The 20,215-nt window shown below is 40.3% G+C and overlaps 1 protein-coding gene across 2 annotated transcripts in view; it reads right to left on the bottom strand.

Annotated features, from left to right (window-relative positions):
• Positions 1 to 1,650: 1,650 nt before the first annotated feature.
• Positions 1,651 to 20,215, bottom strand: part of tmem120b (transmembrane protein 120B) — a 33,629-nt gene continuing 15,064 nt past the window's right edge. The window contains exons 6-12 of one of the 2 annotated variants that reach the window (XM_078421658.1): positions 19,291 to 19,380; positions 15,854 to 15,919; positions 13,487 to 13,548; positions 11,001 to 11,093; positions 10,052 to 10,116; positions 7,761 to 7,829; positions 1,651 to 4,221 (exon numbers count right to left, since the gene is read on the bottom strand). In XM_078421658.1, the coding sequence (XP_078277784.1) occupies positions 4,108 to 4,221; positions 7,761 to 7,829; positions 10,052 to 10,116; positions 11,001 to 11,093; positions 13,487 to 13,548; positions 15,854 to 15,919; positions 19,291 to 19,380 (559 nt within the window). In that variant the 3' untranslated portion in view covers positions 1,651 to 4,107. The remainder of the gene's footprint in view (positions 4,222 to 7,760; positions 7,830 to 10,051; positions 10,117 to 11,000; positions 11,094 to 13,486; positions 13,549 to 15,853; positions 15,920 to 19,290; positions 19,381 to 20,215) is intronic. The other variant, XM_078421659.1, reaches the window with a different exon arrangement.

The following is a 20,215-nucleotide window of genomic DNA, read 5'->3' as shown; positions in this document are numbered from 1 at the left end:
TTTATTCCTCTGGAAACCAAAGGTTTTTAGGAGATCTTGAATCCTACACTGTGATCCAAAAATCATCTGCACATCCTATGATGTTTCAATCTAAGTGGTAGAAACATTTGACAGGCATTCAATTCAGATAATTATCATCTAACATTGAAAACTAATCCATAAATTAAGTAAGGAATAGGTAGATATAATGAACACAGCCAAAAAGCTTGACAAAACTGACAGCATGCAAGAAAAAGGGCGGCAAGGTGGCGCAGTGGTAGATTTGCTGCCTTACAGCGAATGCAGCGCTGGAGACTCAGGTTCGATCCTGACTATGGGCGCCGTCTGTACAGAGTTTGTACGTTCTCCCTGTGACCTGCGTGGGTTTTCTCCGAGATCTTCGGTTTCCTCCCACACTCCAAAACGTACAGGTATGTAAGTTAATTGACTGGGTAATATGTAAAAATTGTCCCTAGTGTGTGTAGGATAGTGTTAATGTGCGGGGATCGCTGGGCGGCGCGGACTCGGTGGGCCGAAAGGCCTGTTTCCGCGCTTTATCTCTAAATCTAAATCTAAAAAGGCTTTCATGATGTTATTTTGGTCCAGATCCAAAAATTAGATCCTTCATCTATTATTAAATGCATGACAGAGACCAAATGTTTTGGTTTCTTGTTCACAATCAAAAAGAACTTTCATTCTTGGAGAAAAAGTTGAGTGCCTAATATCTTACGCTAATTGATCATTTCTTTGTTTTCTCAAGAGAGATTGTTGCATGCATTATCACCAATATAGATCATTCTAAAAAAGGAAGAACAAGTCAAGTTGAATTTCTTATTAAATAATCACGTACACAGAAACCATTCGGGCTAGGTACCAATGGAAGCAAGGTGTTTTGCAACTGCACTTCAACCAATAACGCAAGTGGGAATATCTAGAATACTTCTTTGTTTCCTCTCTCAGTTGAATTATCACTTGCGATAAATAATTTAAGTTTGGAAAAAAGGATATGGATGTTTGAAACTTTATATTGGGTGGTTTCATTGCTTTGTATTTGGAGCCAAAGAACAAAATAAAATAAAAGGCTTTTACGGCTCAATATTAGTAAAACTTGATAAAAGTAAAATTAGTGGAGAGATGAAAATGAAATATTGAAGCTTATTGCTAATATGACGAGCTGCAATTTGAACATTTAGCAAAATGTCTGAATGGTGCTTTTCATCAGGTTGTCCTGAAGGAAAAAATAATCAAACAGCAGAAGATGTTTGCATACTGGTTAATATACTGGTGAGAATTCTGAGAACACTGTTAACACGTGTAGAGGAGGTTCTCCAATCATGAAAGGTCCTTTTCAATGTTGGGCATTATCAACTATTAACCCATTGATTTCCATCACACAATGACCAATCTGTATAGATTTCAGTTTTGTATAGTTTCTGTTTGAATTATATTTTGTTAAAACTGTCAATCATACAGCAAGGAAAAGGCTGTTCGGTCCAACTTGCCCACGCCGACCCATTTTGTGGAGAAGTAAGCTCTCTGACAAGACATACAAAGCAACTATTTTAAGTTGCATTAATGCAGTATCTTAGTTGTCATAATGACAAAGGCTTACAAGCCACTGTAGCAGACCCATGTTAATATTCATAGATACATAGCCAGAAAGTGGTTTTCCTGAAGTGGTTTATTGTAAATGAGCTTTCCACACAAACGACAGTGTAGTAGAAGTTAACACCCCACATAGAAGGTCAAACCTTCTCACTGAGTTGGTCACATCACAATCATAGAACTCCAGATTGTTTCTTTCAATTCTATTTCACAGTAAACTTTACAAAGGAAGTGCAACTGAAAATGTTTAGACAAAATGACCCAGTAAACACACATTCACAGTCAGCATTTGCTTAAAAAAAATTCAGCTGGGAGATACAAGGTTGAGGAGCTTTTTAATCATGGCTTGCATTTCTGTGACTGTTCCATTTAAAAGTTTCTTGCTATTATTATATTATGGAAGTTTTCATCAAATATACACGACTGGTTTTCCACAAATATAATTACTTCAAGTTTAATTCTCTCATTATTTGTTCTTTTTCACCTTTCTGTAAAATAAGGCATTAATTACACTCTAATGTTGCATACTTGTATCTTCCTTACACCATGTGTTACATGCGACTAATTTTAAGCCTTTAAAATATTCTCCTGGAATCCAACTGAACTAAGTTATTGAATATTTGTGGATACCATGGTATTGCACATCGGTAACAAAATATTTCAAATGACATTTGATAGCGTCAAATAGCAGGCAGACCTTCGGTTGTTCCTATTTTGCAAAACAAGGTTTCAATTCTATTCAACAAAATCATTAAATACAAAATTCACTAATGAACAATATCTTTTTCAAACGCCATCAAATAAAAATACAGATTTAACTGCAAAAAAATTAAGACTTGCTAATTGGAGGTTGGTTTCCAATATGCAGACGTCAGAGTGACAACGGGACATGATTTTGTTTGACACAGGCCTTTGAAGCTTTTTGCACAAGTTACAAAGTTAATATTCAGCTTTAGGAAGTCCAATAGGAATGTATGCTTCTCATCAAAATTGCAATTACAAGTATGTGCCGTTCACAATGTCACAGGTTCTCATTAATGCTTACAAATCCTCTTTGCTCATAAATGGTGTCTAAGCTTTGACTATTTTTGCACAGATTTCATTGGAAAGTGTAGATGTTTCTATACAACATTATTCACTCCATGATTCAGCTCGAGAACAAGTCAATTTCAGCGTTTGTGATGTAGCTGCAGTGTATGACACTCAAATCAGTACGTTAACCATTCTCCACTTTGGAGGAATAACATGCCCTTCCGAAGAAATTATTAAATTTCCAAGTGGACATAACTTCACTCGCACATGCTGCCTGACCTGCTGTGCCTTTGTAGCATTTTCCGTTTTTGTGGCCCAATTTCGAGTTATTACATTATCCATGTATGTGCTCACTTAGCTGAGAAACAAATATTTCTCTTGATTGTTCATTATAGGTGTTGTATCAATTTCAAACAAATTCAAAAGAATCTAGTTATTTTAGGGCTTATGTCATGTCCATCTTCACTAAAATGAGACAATATTATGGTCAGCTCATGCTGCAAGGAAAGAAAAATTCCCTTGGATCGAGTGCAAAAGAAAAACTAATGTTCAAGTGGGGTACAGGCTCTTCCATGATTACAAATGTCCATTCTTTCAGAGTTCCTTTATCAACAGTCAGCATTACATCAATCCCAGGCACTTGGCCAATTTTAGAGAGGCAATTTAAAAAAAATCAGTTACCCTGAGTCACTCTAAATACCTCCAACTAGATCATGAGTGGAACTAGTAAACATTTGAAAAGGAGGTAGTTTGTCTGAAAGTAGAACTGCTTGTTTGGGAAAAATAAAAAAACATCCTTAAAAAAGAATCCAAGGAAAAGAAAGTAAAATGGGAGACAAATTAATGAGTGGGTTTTTAAAAAGCAAATGTTATCCACAGAGCAGGACAATTAAGTAATTTGAAATACAATCTAAATTACAATATACATTTACATTATAACATTACATCCACAAGGGCTGAACACAGAGTATGCATGCATAAATAATGTGAATATTATACTTAGTATTAAATTTTCACTTGGGTACCAACCCTTTGTATTAGCCAATTGAGACTAATGTTATATTTCAATCAAAATTTTAACATTTGCTGACAGCCCATAAAATATCTCACAAGTCTAATCATTATGAAGGTTGAGCCAAATTACATTCATTTCACAATTGCATCCTATTTTGCACCCAAGTGCCCCATGGCAGTAGAAATCGCATTTAGACAGTAACATCTCATGGGAGTGAAAGACTAACACCGAAATGAAAAACCACAAACTTGTTAAGGATAATGAGCCACGCTAACTTCATCTAGTCCATTTCTCTCACAATGAATAGAGAGAATGCAGCTACCATCAGGATTCTTGTAAATATTTGTGCGACCGTTGTAAATCCTGCCTCACTGATTGCAAGTGTTCAGGTTCAAATCCAGCAGCAAAAGTTAAGGGGATTGGAAAATATTGCCACCTTCCCCAGCAACACTGTTTACTCAGCAGGATTCAGGCATTCACAGCTTTTTCAATTTATCTTTGTTCTTCTGAAATTTTTGATGTACAACTTTCAGAGTTGTAAGGAAGTTCCCGAGAAATAGCACCAGGAATGTGAGGGCCAAGACAAAAACCTGAGACAAGAGAAAAGTGAATCAAACAGACCAATAGAAAAAACAATACAAATAATAAAACAGAAGCCCTTCACCTGTAAACATTATCATTTGCTAGGTATTGTACCATCTCCCACTTTCTCTCCCCTACTATGATCAGTCTGAAGAGGAGTTGGACCTGAATCATCACCTACCCATTCCCTTCACAGATGCTGCCTGATCCGCCGAGTTACTCCACCACAATCAATATGCTTGCCCTATGTTTCCCTTTTATTCCCCCTTCTATCCATATTCCTCTCTCCAGCTTTATATTTCACTTTCCTTACCCAATACCCTTCTGACTACTTTTCATCTCTCACCTTTTCACTTACTCCACCCATCTGCCAATCACCCACCTCCCTCACCTGTATCTACCTATGACTTGCCAGGCTTTGCCCTACCCCCACTCTTTTCCATCTTTCTCTCCCCTACACCATCTGTCTGAGGAAGGGTCCTGACCCAAAACGTAGTCTGTCCATTCCCTCCATAGATGTTGCCTGACTCGCTGAGTGTCTCCACCACTTTAAAAAAAAACTAGGTTCAGCAGTTATTCAAATTGTGACTACCCCCACCAACTTCTAAATGCAAGAAAATTAGTTTCTCCACAAGAAAAATTGAAAGTGCATTGAAATAGATTATTAAATACATTTGCTAGAACCTTCATTGCTCACTTGGGGATATGCAAAGCTTCAGTCAGGCAAAATTCACGTCAGATTGATTACCATGCTCCAGTAAGAGCTTATATTCATGGATGCATGATTTTCAATTAACTGATCACAAAAGTACTCTGGCAGGAATTCTGAAGAAATTCAGTCAGACCTTGTAGTAAATAACAGCTTCAAGATTCTCTAGTCTGCCCATCTGTAACTCTCTTAAATTTAAGAGAACACAAGGTAATTTTTATTGGAACAAAATTGTGAGAGTGCTGTGAATGACCCACTGGGGTGTCAGAATATAGAATCAGGGGGAAGATTCAGGTTAGAAAGATACACTTTACGCAGTGGCACAGTTGGTAGAGCTGCTGCCTTACTGCGCCAGACTCCCACGTTCAATCTGGACCTTGGGTGCTGCCTGCACAAAGTTGCACATTTTCCTTGTGACCACATGGGTTTGATCCTAGTGGGCCAGTTTCCTCCCACATCCCAAAGATATGCATTGGCCCTATAGTGCGTCGGGGTGTGGATGAGAAAGAGGGATAATATAGAACTAATGTGAATGGGTGATCAGTGGTTGGTGTGAACTCAGTGGGCCCAAGGGCCTGTTTCTGTGAGAGACAGAACTACAGATGTTGGTTTAAACCGAAGAAAGACACAAAAGCTGGAGTAAGTGGGACAGGCAGTATCTCTGTCTGAAGAAGGGTCTCGACCCGAAACGTCACCCATTCCTTCTCTCCAGAGATGCTGCCTGTCCCGCTGAGTTACTCCAGCATTTTGTGTCTATCTTCCATTAACTTTCTTTCTTTGATTGAGTTATAGGACATAGGTTGAACATATGAGGGGACAGATTTAATAGGAATCAGAGGACCAGAGGGTGGTGGGATCTGAAATGAGTTGCCGGAGGTAGTTGAAGCAGAAAGTATAATAACATTTAAAAGACATATGGACAGGTACATGGATAGGAAAGGTTTAGAGGGATATATGCCTAATGCGGGCAGGTGGGATTAGTGTAGTTGGGGCACCTTGGTTGGCATAGGCAAACTAGGCCGAAGGACCCATTTCTATGCTGTATGACTCATGCAAATCTTCTCTCAGGGAATCAGTGAATCACAGTATTCTCTGTCCTAGACAACGGGGAAAGTCAAGCCATGATGAATATTCCACCCAGAGGTGGCTCCTTTTTTAGACTACGGGTTTAATCAATAGTCATTGGTGTAAAAGAAAGCGATCAAGGTTATAATACTGGGCCTCCTCCAGTGCCATAGTGAGGCCCACCAGAAATTGGAGGAACAGCACCTCATATTTCGCTTGGGCAGCCTGCAGCCCAGCGGTATGAACATTGACTTCTCCAACTTTACATAGTTCCTCTGTCCCTCTCTTCCCCTCCCCCTTCCCAGTTCTCCCTCTATCTTCCTGTCTCCACCTATATTCTTCCTTTGTCCCACCCCCTGACATCAGTCTGAAGAAGGGTCTCGACCCAAAGCGTCACCCATTCCTTCTCTCCTGAGATGCTGCCTGACCTGCTGAGTTATTCCAGCATTTTGTGAATAAAAAGGTTATAAATAATCTAAGTGACAGCATCACTGGCTCACGGTTTAATGGCCTACTTCTGATTATGTTCTTATGGTCTAAGTTATATTCTTTCTGTCAAATGGAAAATCTAGGAGAATATTTGTAGTGTAGGTAGTGTGGGTTTGAGGATGTGGAGATGAGATTTTAAATCCCATGGAAAACACAAAGTGCTCGAGGAATTCAGCAAGTCCGGCAGCATCCATGGATGGACAATGATTTGGGTGGGGACCCTCCTTGGTTGGATTGAGGGAGGGAGAGAAAGCTGTAACAGAGGTTTTCCAGCTTTCTCCCTCTTATCCCATCAATCTGAAGGATCCCAACCCGAAAAAAACAGCCGTTCATTCCCTCCACAGATGCTACCTGACCAGCTGAGTTTCTCCAGCACATTATTTTGCCTCTGCAGTCTTTGTTCACAAGATACTATAGTTTAAATCCCACCGTTGGAGATTAAAAATTTTAATCACAGTTAATTAAAACAATTCTGAAATTAGATACCTAATAAACAATAATGTAGGATTGTGACAAAAGCTCAGTTAGTTCATTGATGTATTTTTAGAGGAAAGATATCAGTTGTTCTGATTGAGAATTTGGGAAAGATTGGACAGTGTTGTACACTGTGTTGTACACTGTCGTTTTGAGGAGTAACAAGGAATTGGATTGAAACAAAGTTCTGAGGAGTCTCGACAAGATGGTTGGTGAGATTATGTTCTCTGTTTTGGGAGAATCTAGAACTATTAGTCACTGTTAAAAATAGAGTTTAAGTAAGACAAGATGAGGTTTTCTGAGAATTTAGTGTTTTTGGAACTCCAAAGGGTGAAAACAGAGTATTTGACTATTTTAAGATTGATATTGAGATGCAGGGGGGAGGATGGTACAGGTTTAGGTAGGAATGCAGAGTTGAGGTTAAAACCAGATCAGCCATATCATATCATATCATATATATACAGCCGGAAACAGTCCTTTTCGGCCCTCCAAGTCCGTGCCTCCCAGCGATCCCCGCACATTAACACTATCCTACACCCACTAGGGACAATTTTTACATTTACCCAGCCAATTAACCTACATACCATGATATTATTAATGGCACAGAAAGCTTTAGGGACTGAATGGCCTATTCCTCCTCCTAATTTGTATCCTAATATGTGAGGGAGGCTTTGTTTTGGCATTTTATGATGATACAATATGGAGCATCATGTAAACTCTCACAGTTTGCAGCAAGGTCTGGACTATAATTGGAATCTGCTGGAGGTCAATCTTGGAACAACTTCATAAAAGCAATTTTACTGTACTCACTTGCCATTCTTTGCATCCTTCATGTTGAGAAAGTCCAAAAAGTGTGAGTGAATTGTACAATTGCCAAAACTAAAAAAAAAAATTTTTTTAATTTAATACACATGGATAAACTGGAATTTTATGTTGCCGTTTTTTCTCTGCTACGATGTCCACATTCTTGCTGGAGATTTACCTTTTTCCTCTGGCAGTTTCAGAAGCAACTAATGAGCTCATCTTGTAACTTGCAAAGACAAAGTGACAGGGGACATTTTCCTCGTCCAACTCTGCCATCCCTCAACATGCACCCATGCGAACGTCCAGCTGAGATCAGTGGGAGCCAAGGATAATAACTTGATAATAACTCTGATCTAATTGCAAAGCTAAGAATGCCTTTGTTTTAACTGCTAGATCTGCAGATACCAGAGCCCAGCTATCGTGTAAAGCCGATTTATTTGCTGGATAAAATTCTAAGCCATCATGGGATTACTATCACCTTAAGGCAGCTTTTAATGTGAACTTGCTTTTAATGTGAAATTTAATGTGAAATTTATCTCCACACATTTATCTCTGTGTGGAGATAAATCAGCACTATTAGCATATCATATCATATCATATCATATATATACAGCCGGAAACAGGCCCTCCAAGTCCGTCCAAGCAGCGGTAATAATGCTGATAAATTTAAGCAGATGGTATAAATTCCACACAGTTCCATCTCATGCAAAATGATATTCCATTTAAGAACTTAGAGTATTTCAATATAAGGGGAACAGTAAATTGGAACCAGTATGGCCTGTAAAACCGTAATTGAACAATCTTCAAGGTGCAGATATATTTGTAGCAGTCCAGGCACATTCCTATGAGAGACGGGTAGTTACCAGCGGTATGAACATTGACTCCTCTAACCTCAAGTAACCCTTGCATTCCCTCTCTCGCCATCCCCTCCCCCTTCCCAGTTCTCAGACCAGTCTTACTGTCTCAGACTACATTTTATCTCTAATTGCTTTGTTGTTACCTCCCAACTAACAATGATCGATTCTACATTTTCCTTGATCTCCATTCCTTTTGTCCTGTTTTCACACCTTACACTTCCTTACCTATACACTTCCTTATCTATGTACCTCCCACTCCCCTGACATCACTCTGAAGAAGGGACTCGACCCGAAACGTCACCCATTCCTTCTATCCAGAGATGCCACCTGTCCCACTGAGTTACTCTAGCATCTTGTGTCTATCTTCGAGAAATTAAAGTCAGCTTTAATGGACAACCATGAAGTGGGCACGCAGTGACGCAGCCGGTAGTCCTGCCAGCCTTACTGCACCAAAAACCCAGGTTTGATCCTCCCCTCAGGTGCTGTCTGTGTGGAGATTGTATGTTCTCCCGGTATCCTCCAACATCCCAAAGATGCGTGGGTTTGTAGGCTCATTGGTCTTTGCAAATTGCCCCTGGTATGTAGAGAATGGATGAGAAAGTGGGATAACACAGAACTAGTGTGAATGGGTGAGTGATCATCGATGTGGAATCTGTGGGCTGAAGGGCCCATTTCCATGCTGTGTCTTTCAATCAAATAAAAACATTTTTAAAAAGCAGTAAAGAAAGTGTGACAGAGGCTAGATTGTTAACACAAACAAAAATAAAGCTAATACAGAAAATTCAGAAGTAAAGGAGGAAAGAGTCAAAGAGAGAGCAAAACAATAGCAGCAAATTGAAGAGGGAATCTAAAAAAATGTATGGATGTGTGAACAAGAAGTATTGTAATAGGAGTTAGGGCCTGGCAAAGGAGAGAAAGAAGATTCAACAAAATAGTTTTAGGGATAGAGGGCAAACATGGATAGACTACTGAAGTTGGAGTTATTGTCTATGAAACAGAGTAGGTGGTGCGAAAATCTGATCAGGCTGTTTAGAATCACGGTATGGACAGAATAGGTAGAGAGACACTGTTCTCCCAGGCACAGCCATCATTTAGGGACACAACAGGAGGGCGACTGGCAAGAAAATTCTAAAAAACGTGAAGAAATGTAGTTTCTCATGAAAATCCACAGCAAATGATGAGTAGTAGGTGCAGAGATAGACCTCAACATTTATAAAGGGCATTGGATAAGTATGCAAAAGGAAAATATTTGTAGGGGGTATGGTGAAAAGGGTAGGGAGCGGGTGGGGACTAGATGAATTATGGTTGTAGAGAGTTAGTACAGGCTCAATGGGCCAAATAGCCTTCATCCATGTTGTAATCTCCATGTGTTTGCAGTGATACCATTTCAAAGCCTTTTTCCAATCTATTATTAACAAAGATTAATTTTGTTTCACTTACATGACCAAAGAAAAGAAATGGAAGTAGAAACGTCAAACCTCTCCACATCCATGACTGAAATCCTTCTGCAATAAATAAAAATAACCAACACACAGAAGTGAGATATGAGATAGGTATGGGGGAAACTTGCAGTGAGGGCAGAATTCACTGTAAATAAAATAAAATCCTGCACACATGAAAAATATACAAAGCCAACAGATTTAAAATGCAAACTACTGCATGCATGCTTTCTAAGTTAAAATCATCAAATACAGCGGCACAGTGGTGCAGCGGTAAAGTTGCTGTCTGACAGCACCAGACACCAGGGTTTATTCCTGACTACGGGTGCTGTCTGTACAGAGTTTGTACATTCTCCCCATGACCACATAGGTTTTCTCCCACATTGCAAACACGTACAGGTTTATCGGTTAATTGGCTTTAGTAAGAATTGTAAATTGTCCTTAGTGTGTGTAGGATAGTGCTAGTGTATGGGGATCGCTGGTCGGCGTGGTCTCGGTGGGCCAAAGGGCATGTATCTGTATCTCTAAACTAAACTAAACATCTAACATTATGGTGGAATAATCTTCATCACATTGATTGCAATATTTCAAAATTACTCGAAGGCAGCTACGAACAGACAATAAACATCAGCTTTGACCACATTGATAATGAGCAATCTTTTTTAAACAATTAGCTGTGTGACTCTTACTTAGATCAACAGGTAACCCATGAAAAGTACCAGGAATTCACTCAATATGAAAAAAACCTCCCACACATTGTGACAGCCAGCACCGACCGATAAGTTAGTGATTGGGGAGTAAAGAAAGAAAGATAGAGCCGATGATGCCCACATTCCCTTCTCTCAAAGGTATGGGGACCACAGAATGCCTTTTTCTTTACTCAAGACAGTGTGGTTAGATTGTAACCATTTAAGGTCTTTAGGTAAACAAATCAAGGCTAAATCACATACCAACGGTAAGATCCATGTGATCCCTCTCTCCCAAAGCCCGCAATCTATAAAGGCAGCCACTTTGGTAATAATACTGCAAAAACTGCACACAACCTAAATGAAAATGGAGTGAAGATTAAAATCCAAATCATACATTCTCGGCAGACAATATGTTTTTACAATCTTTAGCAGGTTTTACAATTACTTTGCTTACAAAATACCTATATTGTTTCAAATCTTCTTTAGGTTCTGTTCCAAGTAGCCTGTCCTGCCGAGGTAATATTGTTTGACCCAAGCTGGTGTTCCAATGCACAATCCTCCAAAAAAACATGCAACTGCTCCAAAGTGCAATATTGCCATTAAAATACAATTTTCCATCAATATTTTCCTTTTGTTTTGCTGAGGAAATTGCCTTTGCACTTGACGGCTACTTGGTGTTTATGTCCAAAAAATTCACAGTTTAGTTTATTGTAAAGTGTACTGAGGTACTGTGAAAACCTTTTGTTGCATTGTAATCAGTCAACGGAAAGACTATACATGATTACAATCAAGTCATCCAGTGTACAGATACATGATAAAGGGAAGGATGTTTTGTGCAACGTTTAGTGGAACTTCTCCAATTGTCATGTTTAACAACCACTGGGATTTTGAATGCAATGCTGTGAATACCACTATTAGTAAAAGGGGGGGAGAGAAGAAATTATAATTCTGGCAGAAACTAAAAATTATCTTAAATTTGGAACATTTTGACCTAGCCCATTAATAAGTTCAGCTTTTCCTCTGGACATTTCAAACATTCCTACAAATCAATTTTTTAAAAGGAAAGAATTTAGTAATCGTGTTAAATTAGAATCAAGATTCTTGTTAAATTCAAATCAAGAATTTAGTAATCTTGTTAAATTTTAATTCAACAATTAGAATCGACTGGACTTTAGAATACTAGTAAGCAAAAAAAATCTTGGTAACTTATATTGTTGATCTGCATTACTGGTAATATATTAAAATCTTAATTCAAACAGGCTTAAAAAGGTGGAAATTCTATGAATGCATATTCCCTGAAGCTAGAGTATTACTGGTCAGAGAAGAACAATCACAAACTGAAATAAATAGCAAAGGATCTTTCCTTACACCTTTTATTTCCAATCAAGGCAAGTCAGAGACTTTGCTGCAGATATGGAATAATAAATGGGTAAGTATTAACAAAAAATTGATTCGTTTTCAGCTGGTCAACTATCAAGATCCCAATGAATTCCACTGTCTAGCGTACATACATGATGTATATCCTCTGCAGAGGAGACAGCAGTATGAGAACCAAATAAATAGTACAATCACTTGGAAGTAATACATGACTAGCTACTTCATCTCAAAAGACGGTCCTGGCTGAGCCAGTGTTGGGTGCCTAGAACTTGCTCCTCGGGGTGGTGGTGGATACAACCCTATACAATACTGGAGTTTCAGATGTTTTTAGTAGACACATGGATATGCAGAGAAAGTAGGGATATTGATCTGGTGCAGCCAGATGAGATTAGTTTATCTGACATAGTGTTCAGCATATTGTGGGCCATAGGGTCTGTTCCTGAGCTGTACTATTCTATGTTCTACATTAACAAGGTAGAAACTCCTGTTTTAGGTAAGAGCAGAAATTCAGGAAATCGAGCAGTCAAGGCTTTGTCAGCCATTGTTGAAGGATACCCACAATTAAGGCAATAGATACATCATAACAACTGGTCTGAAGGAATAGAAAAACTGGGAAATGGAATGAGTCTTTACAAGATGTGTGGGTGAGACAGTGAATAGGAAGCACAGTTGGGTCAAAGAAGAACCGCAAAGGAGCAGAACAGAAACCAGGAACAAAAAAGAAAGCCTATGCATGGACAGAAAGTGGAAGTGATACTGTCAGTAAATATAACGGAAAGAGTGATGAAGGTGGGACTTTGGCACTGAATTCATCAATTTCATATAAACAGCCATTCAACCTCACATTCTAGAAGTTTTTCATTTAAAAAAAATTAAAAAACACCCCAACCCGATTAGATCTGAAATTATTCATCACCTGTAATTTATACCCCACCAGACATATCTCTTCTTATTTTCAAGCCTTTCAGCTGCCTCCATCAACAATGGCTGCTATCCCATCATAGTTCTACCTTTTTCGTCTTTCTGCTCTTCTCCCTTCAAATCGGCAGGCAAAAGCTTTTCTCAGTTGCGATGGATAGGCAATTAACCCAGAAGATCAATTGTTTCTGTCTCCATGGTTGCTAATTAACATGGTTTCAAGTATTTTTCATCATATAATCATCCCATTATTCCCGATGCACCCACCAATTAATTTACCTTAAACTCTACAGGAGAATACACAAAATTTCTATTTTGATGCAAGATCAATAGGCAACCTTTTCTTAATGGATACATCTCACAGTTAAAGCTCCTTCCTTTCCAAGTAGGTGAACAAATCTATCAGTAATAAATTTCAAAAATCAAGAGAAAGAAAAAAATCAAATACTTACTCTGATAAATAGAAAATGCTAGAAATTGACTGCGAAACATTTGATACATTAACCCATTTGGCCTTAAAAACAAAAAAAAGTAAAAATAAGGTTCAGAAGGATGCATATAAAATTTGCTATCAAACTGAAGTGTTAATTACATTTGTATGCAAGTAATACGTGCAATTCGGAATTTAATACCAAGATAAAACAAAACAAAAATAACAAGTAGTTTCTAATCCTGTTTTTGCCTTGAAAGCATGGTTTAATAGTGAAAGAAAACTGATTAGTGAATTGTGGACGACAGCGCAATTAAATCTTAGCATTGAAATGGAGCAGGCCATTCAGTGACAATCCAAATTTTCGAATTCGTTCATCATAGTTGATGTCTTACCATTCACCGATCTGATTCCTCATTCATCTATATACTAAAACTCTAATTTGTTTGTTTGTTTGTTCCTGAACTACAGTCAAAACAGTACACAATAGCGCAACAATTTTAGGCCCACCTTACTCACCATCGTTCCTTTGCTGCTAATGGAAGAAGTTTCATTGAAATCGGTGTTATATTTTTTAAGTTATTCACATTTTAAAGTTTAAATCTATCTCCTAGGGAGGGAGGTGGAGAGATGGAATGGAGGGGGGGGAGAAGGAGGATAAGGGGGTTGAGGGGGCTGGAGAGGGGAGGGGAAGAGAAGGGGGGAGGGGGAGAGGGGAAGGGGGAGAGGGGAAGGGGAGAGGGGAAGGGGGAGAGGGGAAGGGGGAGAGGGGAAGGGGGAGAGGGGAAGGGGGAGAGGGGAAGGGGGAGAGGGGAAGGGGGAGAGGGGAAGGGGGAGAGGGGAAGGGGGAGAGGGGAAGGGGGAGAGGGGAGAGGGGAAGGGGGAGAGGGGAAGGGGGAGAGGGGAAGGGGGAGAGGGGAAGGGGGAGAGGGGAAGGGGGAGAGGGGAAGGGGGAGAGGGGAAGGGGGAGAGGGGAAGGGGGAGAGGGGAAGGGGGAGAGGGGAAGGGGGAGAGGGGAAAGGGGAGAGGGGAAGGGGAGAGGGGAAGGGGGAGAGGGGAAGGGGGAGAGGGGAAGGGGGAGAGGGGAAGGGGGAGAGGGGAAGGGGGAGAGGGGAAGGGGGAGAGGGGAAGGGGGAGAGGGGAAGGGGGAGAGGGGAAGGGGGAGAGGGGAAGGGGGAGAGGGGAAGGGGGAGAGGGGAAGGGGGAGAGGGGAAGGGGGAGAGGGGAAGGGGGAGAGGGGAAGGGGGAGAGGGGAAGGGGAGAGGGGAAGGGGGAGAGGGGAAGGGGGAGAGGGGAAGGGGAGAGGGGAAGGGGAGAGGGGAAGGGGAGAGGGGAAGGGGGAGAGGGGAAGGGGGAGAGGGGGAGAGGGGAAGGGGGAGAGGGGAGAGGGGAAGGGGGAGAGGGGAAGGGGGAGAGGGGAAGGGGAGAGGGGAGAGGGGAAGGGGGAGAGGGGAAGGGAAGGGGGAGAGGGGAAGGGAAGGGGGAGAGGGGGAGGGAAGGGGGAGAGGGGAAGGGAAGGGGGAGAGGGGAAGGGAAGGGGAGAGGGGAAGGGAAGGGGGAGAGGGGAAGGGAAGGGGGAGAGGGGAGGGGGGAGAGGGGAAGGGGAGGGGGGAGAGGGGAAGGGGAGGGGGGAGAGGGGAAGGGGAGGGGGAGAGGGGAAGGGGGGGAGCGGGGAAGGGGAAGGGGGAGCGGGGAAGGGGAGGGTGGGAGAGGGGAAGGGAGGAGAGGGGGGGGGGGAGAGGGGAGAGAGAGGGGGGGCTGCACCAATGCAGGAGAGGTTTGGGCCCAATGGGTCCACTTGGTCTAGTGTGCCATAAAAATCTACCAATTTTAGCCGGAGACTTTCAATTCACTTGGCCTCAACAACCTTTACACACAAAAAAAAATAGAGTTCTACTCTCCCACTAATCTTTAATGTGAAAAGTTTCCGACATCATTACCAAGCAGCTCAGCTTTAATTTTAAGGCTGGAATACTTAGTATCATACTGGCAAAGCTATACTGCAGGCTTGGTGAGAAAAATCCTTTTGGGTCCCAGAATGGAATTAAGTTGCCCACTCTGGTTTAACTAGACCTTTACACGACCATGACATAACTTCCAACCCTTTGTATTCCAGTCCCCTTGTACAAGGGCTAACATTTAATCTAATGTTTGCACATGCATAAATCTATATTTGTCTCTCAGTATCACAAATCAGGCTTAGAGATGCACTTTGCTTTCTGCAAGTTAACTGCTGAGTCAAGACTGATTAACACAGGGCATACCAGAGGTTGGACCTTTGAGCCATTCTGATGCAGGACAAGTATATAAGTAGTGATCTGTAATCCACTGAATAATTGGGGAGGGGAGCAGGTTGCTATGAATTTTATGTCAATGGCTTGAAACTTACCATGTTAACATTACCCCCGAGAGAAATGTGGACACATAATGATGAGACACCCACCAGCCTTTAATTCTATCAGATAAAAGAAACAATATAGGAAAAGATAAAATATTAATGCTTCGACTCTAACAAAAACACTTCCAAGTTCACTTATAATGCAGTGTGCACAATCGAGAACAAAAGGCATCAAAACAGATGCAAGTTCTCTGATAATGCACCATGAAAGTTTTAACAACTTAAATAATTCTGTGAATAAGGAAACAAAATGTAAATTTATTTTGCCTACCCAGTAAGAAATTTTATTTAAAAATCTGCAGATGTTACGATGGCTAGATTTGTTACACCCATGCCATTTCTGAATAAATGCCTGTTATATCTCTATTAAAATCATCAATCCAAACTGTTAAGTTGTGCACATTCATATTCAAATCCCAGACTTTTAATTTTAAATAAACGTGTAGGCCAATTATCTTTCCAACCAAATAACTTCCACATCCACAAGTCCATAATTAAACAAAATTCAGAAATTTACTATCACTGGCAGGTCCATGAAAAGGGAAATCATGTTCACTTTTTAATCTAACTTTCCAATATATCTTTGGGTGCAACCAACCACGTGGCTAAAACTGATACTGATCAAAATCAACAAATAATTGATGCCCTCACAGAGAGAGTCATGCAACGTGGAAACAAGCTCTTCGGCCCAACTTGCCCACACTGACCAACATGTTCCTTCTACACGAGTCCCACCTGCCTGTGTTTGACCCACATCCCATTAAACCTATCTTATCCATCTACCTGTCTAAATGTTTTGATATTACCTGCCTCAACTACCTCCTCTGGCAGCTCGTTCCAAATGCCTATGTGTAAAAAAATTACCACTCAGGTTCCTTATAAATGATTCCCCCTTCACCTTAAATCTATGTCTTCTGGTTCTCGATTCCCCTACACTGGGCAAGAGACTGTGCGTTTACCTGATCTATGCCCTCATGATTTTGTACACTCCCATATGATCACCCCTTATTCTCCTGCGCTCCAAGGAATAGATTCCTAGCCTGCTCAACCTCTCCCTATAGTTCAGAACATTATTTCTCCACATAACACTGATAACGCTAGGGTGTGGCAGACTTGAACAAAGGACTGTGTGTCAGTTGTTATTCATGGGATAATTTTCATTGTTGAGAAAGCAAAGGAACAATGTGAATGTCATTTTTGAACAATCACGGTTCATTTGTAACTAACCACTCAGTCCTCTGAACTACAAATTATGACCACAGGGTTGTCAGGTGCTCTGGGGGGACAGGGCTTTCTCCATCGCTGCTCCCACCCTATGGAACTCACTACCCCAAAACGTTAGAGACTCCTCCACACTCACCACATTCAAAACATCGCTGAAGTCTCACCTGTTCAGTACTGCCTTCAACCACTGAAGGTCACCTCACCTTCTGTCTCCTTTCTCTGTTCGTCTATTTATTTACTTATTTATCTATTTATTAATTTCCCTATGTTCTCTAAATCTCTGTAAAGCGTCTTTGAGTATATGAAAAGCGCTATATAAATAAAATACATTATTATTATTATTATTATTAATGTAAAATAGGAATGAATAGTTGAAGTATTGAGGTATTGTAAATTTGTTGTAGATGAATATGCATTGATGAAAATGCCCCAAAATTGACATAATTGAGAAAGTCATTTAAACCCTGTAAGCTACAACATTGTGATGCACTTGAAATCAACTGGTTCTAAAAATTCAAAAGGTTTAGTTTAGTTTATTGTCACGTGTACCGAGGTACAGTGAAGTGCTTTTGTTGCCTGCTAACCAGTCAGCGAGCAAAGGTACAAGTCAAATTGCAACATATGCTATTCAAAGTCAGAGACTGTGACTACATCATTTTCAGCTCTTGTTCGACACTCATTTTTGCTCTAATAGCGCAGACTAGTTGCAGAACAATCCTGTTACAAAAATGAAAGCAAGGCAAACGTGTCACAGGGCGGCCCGGTGGTGCAGCAGTTGATTTGCTGCCTTACAACGCCAGTGGACCCAGGTTCGATCCTGACTATGCATGCTGTCTATATGGAGTTCGTACGTTCTCCCCGTGACCTCATGGGTTTTCTCAGAGATCTTTAGTTTCCTCCCACATTCCAAAAACGTACAGGTTTGTAGGTTAATTGGCTTGGTTATAAGTGTAAATTGTCCCTAGTGTACATCGGATAGTGTCAATGTGCGGGGATCGCTGGTGGGTGTGGACTCGTTGGGCCAAAGGGTCTGTTTCCGTGCTATATCTCTAAACTAAACTAATATGGGCAAACATTTACAATCTGAATGCAACGTGCAATTTCCACCTTCCTTCAAGATGGAACAGAATTCCAAATGTTTGTTGTTTCTTTGCAAGTTGATAAATAACTTGTACTTTGAATTCCAATGCAGATATTTTTGTTTTAGAGTAACAAAATCGTCTTAGGCTGATGCAAACTATGCCTGAGTGAGTTACTTTCTCTTGTTGTGGATGATAAAAATCAAATCAAATATTTTTCTCGTGAATCAAGAACTACTTACTGCCATCCAACTGAATAAGGTTCAACAAAATCTTTGAGATGCTCGAGACAAAAAAAGGTGTAAACTAAAAAGAGAAAAAAATATTCCTTAGGGAATTATTGGGTTCGATATAACCAAAGGCATTAGTGTGAAGAAAACATAACATTTTCTGTACTCTCCATTGGTAGAAAGCATTTAAAGAACATCTTATAGGTTATATGTGCAATAAATTCTTGATGACATGATCTAGCAATGCTAAGCTTCAGTAGAGCACCCTGTACTGTATAAGCTGAAGCTTGCCTCGGTGACCGTGATTACAAATGTGATTGTGGGCTACAGGGACCCGAGAATCTGCATCATTGTTCTCCTTTTCGAAGCATGTGTATAACACATTCAACTTGTCCAGGAGTGGTGCCTCACTATCACTGGAGCTGCCACTTAGTTTTCCCTTGTAGGAAGCCATGGCATGCAAGACCTGCCACAGCTGCTAAATGTTCGTCTCACTCTCCAATTTAGAATTTACAAGTTTTAAAACCTTATGGGTAGTGAGCATGTACCTATTGGCTGATTGCAGGCTAAGCAAAAAGTAATTTTTGAGAGTGCCTGGCAGATTAACGCAAAACTGGGAGTGGGTGCAAATATCATCCACAGCATCCACATAGCTGATTGTTGTGAACGTGATACCACATATAGAAATTCCCCCTGCCTTCCAGTAAAAGAGATGAGTGTAACCAAGTCTTGACAATAATTCCTGGAATGATAAGTTGAAAAAATAGAAACAGAGCATGTTATGTTGTTAGTGTCAGGGGAAATAATGGGTGGGTGGGTGGGGAAGACATTTGCAATGTGTAGAATTCTCGTTTAAATGTATTAAAAAGGTATCAAACACCAAGTGTCATCTTACCTTGATCCATTGCTGATAAGAACACTCTCCCTTATTGTTAAGGTGCAGTAATACCAGACCAACAGGAAGTTAAATATTTCATCAATTACCCTGGGGAAAAAGTGTAAATGTTACCAAAAATAGTTCAATTTACTCCGGTTCTTACTACAACAGAAAAAGATTGCATGATGGAGAATAAACTTTCAAAAATGAATTTGAAAGATATGTTCAAGTTTCCCCTTAACACAAATATAGGCTACAATCCATTCTAATCTTCCATTAAGCAACATGGTCTAATTTCTACCAGAACATGCAGTACATTATGGATTGGACTAGTGCCAAAAAGTGTAGATGCTTCTACATCCTCGCTTATCAACAGTTCTGGAACAACTTTTCCCACCCATGTTATAGTTGTTCTTTTCTGCCTACTCAAGTGAAGTTCATCATTGAAATATTCTTACTAAATGTGTACTTTCTCGTAACAAAATATTGGAGCCAAAATACTTGTCAGCCTTAGCACTGATATGAACTTGCCTAGAGCATATCATTAATAGATGTGGTCACCTTAAGAAGGGGGGTGCATATCAGGGAAAAAATGTTAACTGTAATACAGTACTTTTGTTGAACACAGAACAGTTCGGGTACACACAATTAATAAACATGTCATGTGGCCGGAAAATTAAATAATGTTGTTTAACTTTTTTTTATAAAGATGACGGTACGCCGTAGTCATGTACCATTACAAAAACAATTACCGATAATACCTATGAAATGAATTTATGGGGTTTCTTCTGTTGATTTCTGCATCATAGAGGAATTTCCTTTATCTGGGTTACTCCTATAATTTCTGTCTATCTTCCTCTTAAATTATTTCAGCCATCAGGAGAAACAACATTGAAATTCCCAGCAATTCTATTTAAGAGGATTCAATTGTCTTTTTTTTGGC

The sequence above is a fragment of the Rhinoraja longicauda genome, chromosome 25, assembly GCF_053455715.1.
Source record: "Rhinoraja longicauda isolate Sanriku21f chromosome 25, sRhiLon1.1, whole genome shotgun sequence".
NCBI classification, from domain to species: Eukaryota; Metazoa; Chordata; class Chondrichthyes; order Rajiformes; family Arhynchobatidae; genus Rhinoraja; species Rhinoraja longicauda.
The sequence above is the reverse complement of the archived record's forward strand: the minus strand, read 5'-3'. Positions and strand labels throughout refer to the sequence as shown.